This window comes from Sinocyclocheilus grahami, unplaced genomic scaffold (assembly GCF_001515645.1).
Source record: "Sinocyclocheilus grahami isolate Dianchi unplaced genomic scaffold, SAMN03320097.WGS_v1.1 scaffold297.1, whole genome shotgun sequence".
Lineage (NCBI taxonomy): Eukaryota > Metazoa > Chordata > Actinopteri > Cypriniformes > Cyprinidae > Sinocyclocheilus > Sinocyclocheilus grahami.
The window spans coordinates 1,311,610-1,318,803 of record NW_015505476.1 but is presented as its reverse complement, the minus strand read 5'-3'; the positions used below and the strand labels follow the sequence as shown (position 1 = coordinate 1,318,803).

General features: G+C 35.6%; 1 protein-coding gene across 1 annotated transcript in view; it reads right to left on the bottom strand.

Annotated features, from left to right (window-relative positions):
* The window catches only part of LOC107601058 (collagen alpha-1(IX) chain-like), a 21,087-nt gene extending 16,842 nt beyond the window's left edge, over positions 1-4,245 (bottom strand). Inside the window, exons 1-11 of the mRNA XM_016293070.1 lie at positions 4,084-4,245; positions 3,638-3,694; positions 3,498-3,533; positions 3,349-3,411; positions 2,781-2,834; positions 2,069-2,104; positions 1,776-1,799; positions 1,616-1,669; positions 907-960; positions 459-494; positions 207-263 (exon numbers count right to left, since the gene is read on the bottom strand). Of these exons, the coding sequence (XP_016148556.1) occupies positions 207-263; positions 459-494; positions 907-960; positions 1,616-1,669; positions 1,776-1,799; positions 2,069-2,104; positions 2,781-2,834; positions 3,349-3,411; positions 3,498-3,533; positions 3,638-3,694; positions 4,084-4,158 (546 nt within the window). The 5' untranslated portion in view covers positions 4,159-4,245. The remainder of the gene's footprint in view (positions 1-206; positions 264-458; positions 495-906; positions 961-1,615; positions 1,670-1,775; positions 1,800-2,068; positions 2,105-2,780; positions 2,835-3,348; positions 3,412-3,497; positions 3,534-3,637; positions 3,695-4,083) is intronic.
* Between the last annotated feature and the right edge of the window lie 2,949 nt (positions 4,246-7,194).

Below are 7,194 nucleotides of genomic sequence, written 5' to 3'. Positions count from 1 at the left end.
AAAAAAAAAAAAAAATATATATATATATATATATATATATATATATATATATATATATATATATATATTAATTGATCAAATGTATATTTTATTTATTAATTTATATTTTATTTACTTTAAATTTATATGAATTAATATCTATTACATTTGACTATATATTGATTTATATCAATTCCTTTTGAAATACTATCTACAGGAAAACTCACCTTCATTCCCGGCAAGCCAGGATGACCAGGAGCCCCAGGTGGGCATGCGTTGGAGCACTTAACATCAGAAAAACAATTTAGAGTCATTTTATGTCACTCAATCCAGTCATATCTAATAGTCGTCTTGGAGCACTTTACTAAAAACACATTGTTTATAACAACATATTTCAACGTGGATGTTGAAAACAATATGGCTTTCATATGGTTTGCAACAAAAGGTTTGATGGAGCACATAGTAAAATTTCCTCTTACCAGTTCCATTGTTCCACCCAGCATCCCTGCAGCACCCTGTAAACACATTCACTTTAGAACAGTTTGCACCCATTTTGAAGGAAATAAAGGGCAATTAGTTGATTAAGGAAGCAATTGGGACACCCTGTTGTTTCATAATTATAACTGCTGCTCCACATGATGTTCGCTGTGTATACTGATGTCTCAGTCATACATTCTAAACTGAAAATGTACAGTTTTTACCTTATATTATCTACCTTATAATCGTGTACCTTATTATCTAACATAATAAATATGTCTACTATGATCTGACTTTTTAAAATGACTTTTTGTTTGTGTAACATAATGAAGTCAGGATAATTCATGATAAGTCATGATTCATATTTTTCTCCTAAGATGAAACGGATGAAAGGTCACTGCCCTTGTGTATACACAAGTTACACTCTTGAAACATCACAGCAATACTCACACGAGGGCCTGTTGTTCCACGGGGTCCCTGTGGCCCTCTCACACCCATGGCTCCCTGTGATACAGAGAGAAGCATTTTAATTGATGTATGAATATTCTTTAACTGTAAGCATTTAGATTGCTCACTTTTTGAATACAATTACAAAAATACCAAGTTTAAGAGAAACACTACAGTAAGAGGTCACCACAAAATAAATACCTAAATAAAATAAAACTAAGTTTAAAGTTTTAAAGTCCTTTATGAAACTAAAATATCTCATAGCCTTGCCTGGCATGAGAGGAAGTATACTGAACTATTGAAGCAGCAGCTCCATGCCTTTACAATGAACTCTGTTGTTGATTTTTCATGGACAGAGTGAGATTTGAACTGTAAAACTATACATCATTAATACATCATAAATAGGTATTTTTATTGAAAAAAATAAGTTTAGATTTTTTTGTTTATTTATGTATATATTATTATGTTTTTATAGTTTTTGCTTATTTATATATTTATTTTAAGTCTCAAAAAATCTATTTCTTGCAATGCCTCTATTTGTGTGAATCTGGTCAAGAAACTGGTCAAGAACACATTTGATTTGTATTTCACCTAGAAATCAGTAGAAACAAGTGTAAAAAGAAAGCAAAAGAAAGACTACTTGTTGCTGCTTGTTTACATTATTAACAGATGACAAGGAAAAACCCAGAGACCAATCAGAAGAGTCACTTACAGGGAGTCCTACTTTTCCCTGCTCACCCGGAAGTCCTCCTGGTCCTGGTGATCCCTGTGCAAACAAGTATCAAATTTAAACCTTTGTTTCCACCACTCAAAGAAAACCCCACTCAACACACTGCTTTTTTAGTTATCATATAAAAACAAAAACCACTTACAATTGGTCCATCAGGTCCAACACCCTAAAAAGACAGAGAAGGTTTATCTAATTATATATATTGTTTTCCCATTTCTTTGTTTCTCCCATGTTTATGCAAAAACAATTTATATTTACTGAATATGATAATGTAATCTCATACAAAAAGTAGATTTATTTTGACTAACTGTAAAGATGCAGTGCGTTGGGTACAGATCAGCTTTAAGCCTGTTTACAACTACTTATCTGCTCAGTTGTGTTTTTATTAAATACACGGGTTTCATAGATGTCGAAAGATGGCAAGATTAGGCTTACCGCCCCTCCTCTGGGTCCAGGTTTGCCAGGTTCTCCCTGTTTCAATTACACAAAGTCACTTTTTAGACTTAAACATAATTTAATTATACATAATTTAATTTTATATATAAAAGTGTGTCCCAATTCACACTATTCTATGCTGTTTTTAGTATAAACAGTGTGATTAGTGTGTTCACAATGAAAAAGGGCACTTCAATGCAACAATGATGCACTTAATTAACTGAAAAAACTAAGTATGAAATGTTGGACACTTAATGCACTCAACTATCGCATCTTTAATTGCGAACTGGAGGGGGAGGAGATATCAGACTCCGATGTTGGATGACAAAATAACCTTATACAATTCATACACTAGACAGTTGACTACAAAGTGCATATAATAAGTGTATATTGCATAATTTGGGACACAAATTATATATACAAATACTGTTCTGAAAGTCACAGAAAATCACATTGCCGCACAATTACTGTTAGGAAAGTCACATAAAGCCAGAGAATCTTCACAGGCAGAGTTAGGTACTATGTGTGAGCATCGTTGAGTGAGTGAATCTGACTTCTGGCTGCACAGATCAGTGAGCACACAGACAGGATTAGGATCTAGTGGTCATGTGAAAATACTTATAATTCCCTCTGCAAGGCCAGTCAGTAGTACACTGATTTGAGCTCTGGTCCCTACTGAAGCAGAAAACTGAGCAGCTCATTAGTCGCTCACCTTTTGTCCTGGGGGGCCATCGAGGCCTAGTTCTCCTATGGGGCCAGTCAATCCCTGAAGAACACAGAGGGGAAATGTTACATTATTACCTCTTACAACAGCAAACGAGGAATCGAAAAGGATGTTTTAGGGGGGGTTTGCTGCATGAAACTTTGTTTAGTCACTTTGCAAGCTGAAGTTTTGAACATTAACCAACCAGTGACTACTCAATTATCCACAGAATTTGATGCCAAAACAAAAACACCTGTCATTCAACACCATTCAAACCAGAGTTGATATATTTTCTTGACCCCTACTTCCATTTTCACAGGGAATCCACTTTAATTAAGTCCAGGCTTCAGGTGTCCGTGCTTAAACAAAAACCCTGTTGTCTGTTGGACAGACCTTTTTCCTGTGGTCTTTGCTTCAGTCCGGCATGAGAAATTCCCTGCATTTTTGACCCGTCTAAGAGTGCCGCCCACCATTGACTGAACTCTGCGAAACTGAGGTTTGTTTTCCCATAGAAGGCTATGTCAATTTTAACATGTTATGAAGAGAATCCAAAATATGTTTTAATGTGTTTCCTTACATCAGCTCCAGGTAATCCAGGAAGTCCAGCAGAACCTGGTTTTCCAAGATCTCCATCAGGACCCTTTGGTTTCAAATGACAGTGTGTAAGATGCAACAATATCCTAAATGTAGCAAATTATAATAATACACAAGAACAGTGATATTTACAGCTGAACCATCTTCACTGGGGTCACCTCTCTCGCCCTGCAAGAAAAACATACTTTTAACTCTTCCATAATGCATAATGTTTTGGTCACTGAACTGCTTTATATTTTAAGTTATATTCACATTTTTGAAATTCAACTCACATCAATACCGTCTATTCCAGGCACACCGGGAGGACCAGGAGGGCCGGCTCCAGCCCTCTGTTCAAAAATAGTAAGTAAACAATGCTGTCATATTCCTACAGTGAGGTCTTAGATGCATTAATACAAAGTTCATGCAATATGAAAACTGAAATGATCCAGCGGGTAAAAAAATATACTACAGATCATTTTTAAGTTTAAGCATGCAAAAAAGTTTTAGAAAACAGTTCAAACACCTGCCGTGCAACAGGTGTGCATTTGCATCTTACAACAAATGGATCATACAGATGCAAAAATGCAGTGCAGCCTATAATATCTTACAGCATTTGTGATTCTATTTATGAATGCAAATAGTTTCTTTCTCTTGCATATGCTGAAAATACAAGCGCTCACCTGAAACTCTGCCTCGGATATCTAAAAGAAAAAGAACAAAGAAGGGTTGCATTTACCTGTGCCGTGCAAATGATGGTTATCTCCAACAAAATCAGTAAAAAGGGCCCACGCACTCCTGCAGCGCGAGCCATAATTTCCCCAAAGATACAAAAGCCCCTGTTTTCTGGGATCAGTTGGGTTGACGGAGCCCCCAACCAAGAAACCCAACTAAATCCCCTTTCAACTATCTGAACTCAAGGGAGACCATAACCACAGACTACTTATACATATGCATGAGGTGGTTTGTTCTGGGTCTGTGATTGGAGGACAGTGGCACAGTGAGAGGAGGAGTCCGGCAGACATTCGAATAGACGGCGGGAAATTTTACTAGACGGTGACATTTGACCTCTGTTAACAAACACTATTTGGTCTTTGTGAGACAGAGTGGGAATGCTGGAAAATAGTAGAGCTGTACCATTACATTCCAGTTTTTTAAGTTTGGGTTTTAGTTTCTTAGATTACAATTGTGACGTTAGACACGTCTCACCTCTCTCCTTGCAGGAAGGTCACCGCATGTGTCTCTCTGCGGGATGTTTAAGTCGCAGTGGATAAGCATTGACTGCAGCTCAAACTGAAACAACAGACAAACAACCATCAAAAAGCATCATGATAATGTGAGCCTGTGGGGTGTATTAAATTGTTTAGCATTGGCTTATTATGTTCAAAAATGTATAATGTTCAAAAAGAGATTGATTTGTTTTTTGTTAAAAAATAAAGTTTTTATGCTGCTCTTTTAGTTGAAAATTATTTTTGCAGAACAATGAATTTAAATGAGTTTTCTTGTTGATGGTAGTGGTAGATTGAGCTCATAATATGTGAATATATCATTCGGTGACACTTAATTTAAAAGTTACACAAACGTTACTGAGATCATTACTTTAAGGAAGACACAAACCTCATGCCTGTCAATATAAAGATACACGCTAAGTTGTTATACTACTGTTTAAAAGTTTGAGGTCAGAAAGTTAGTTTTTTTAAAAGAAATTAATACTTTCACTCAGCAAGGAAGAATTCAATTGATCAGAAGTAGCAGTAAAAAGATGTTACAAAAGATTTCTATTTCACAAATAAATGCTGTTCTCTTCAACTTACTGTTTATCAAAGAATCCTGAAAAAAATGTATCATGGTCTCCACAAAAATATTAAGCTGCAAAGCTGTTTTCAACATTGATAATAAGAAGAAATGTAAATTAGAAGGATTTCTGAAGGATCATATGTAACTGAAGACTGGTGTAATGGCTGCTGAAGATTCAGCTTTGCCAGCATAGGAATAAATTACATTTTATAATATATTAAAGTAGAAAGCAGTTTTTTTTTTATTGTAATAATATTTCACAATAATACCTTGGTGGAAGTCTTTATTCTTTCAAAAACACTTAAAGGAGTCTAATGTTTGAATGGCAGTGTACATACTTAATGTTGATAATAAAAAAAATGTGGACATAATAATGCACCAGTTACCCGCAAACTTGTAAATTATAGCCTATGAAGTTTCTAAACAGCTACATAAATAATTCTGCAAACATATAGAGCCAAATGTATATTTATACAATTTGACCTTAAAGTCCCTTGATTTTATGACATACAGGTTCTAAAAGAAAGAGAAGTGCAGATGTTTGGTTTGCTTCTACACTCTTAAAAATAAAGGTGCTTCATGATGCCATAGAAGAACCTTTTTGTCTAAATGGTTCCATAAAGAACTTCTAACATTTGAAGAACCTTTCTGTTTCACAAAAGGTTCTTTGTGGCGAAAGAAGGTTCTTCAGATTACAAAAAGGTAAGAAAGAGATGGTTCTTTAAAGAATCTTTGACTGAATGGTTCTTTGTGGAACCAAAAATGGTTCTTCTATGGCATCGCTTGAAGAACCTTTTGAAGCACCTTTATTTTTAAGAGTGTAACTCAACGTTGCAAATTATATTGCTGCGAAGAAAAATTCTGACTTTTTAAGCAGGTCAGCTGTCCGACTATAACCTCACTGCTAGAATTCCCACCTATCTGCTGAAATGTATTTGGCAAAATCCAAATCCATTTAAAGAGACAGTCTACTGCTGAGCCTTCAAACTGCCTCCAAACTCACATCTCATAATGACACACAAACATTGTGACTTCAAGAAGAAAATGTGCATATGTGCGTATAACATGATGTTTTGGACATATTGCATATTTTAAAGGGCTTTGAGGAACATTTAAATATCAGGGTACTAAAACAGTAATGAAAGGCCTTATGGAAACACATAAATAGATTTGTAAATGTGTAAATATGGATAAGAAAGAAAGGTTTACCGGAACAGCTATTGCTGATTTGTCCTTCAGTTTTCCAATATGCGTGAATCCATCTAGGTTTACTTGTCCTCTGGGTGCCAGCTGCTGTGAATCTGTTGCTGTACAGTCTGTTATCAGGCTCACAGAACCTTTTTTGACAAGCAATAAAATCTTGTGCCACTGAGAATTGAAGAGGAGGGCTTGGTAAGGGAATAAAGCCATCATCTGTCTGTTCTCTTGGGTTCTGTAGGAGAACTCCACAGACAGGGCCTCCCCGTTGAGTCTGACTGCAAGCTGTTCGTTTCCATTCAGATCTTGCATTTGCCACAAATTCCAACTCTTACTCTGTGTATTTCCACTCATTCGATAGGCTGCAGAAAATGCAAATTCCTCAGGCAGCCCCGTGGGAAATGCAGATCTGATTGAAGGAACAATATCAAGACTAAATTAGACCAGATTATGAACAGAAATTATATCTGGATTTATCCGACTGTACTGATTGAAGTCAACAATTAGATGACATGGAAACATACCAAGCTGAACATTATTAGCATGGTTACTATCTACAAAAACAATTATAGTGGTTCTAATGAAACTGTAATGGTATCAGATGGTAATACCACACCATGGCACTGCCACTGAATGATTATTGTAATCATGTACCATAGTATTTTTGTCTCAATCTTCAAAAAATTTTAAATTTGAAAAATACTGCTGCAATGTTCCATGGAATGATGCAATATTTTTTTGTATTGGTTTGTTATCAATGCATTTAAAATATAATAATAATAATTATGCAAATAATTTCGTTTTGTAATTCAGCACCATGGACAGAGGAAGTTCCATCAATGACCAGTAGATGTCG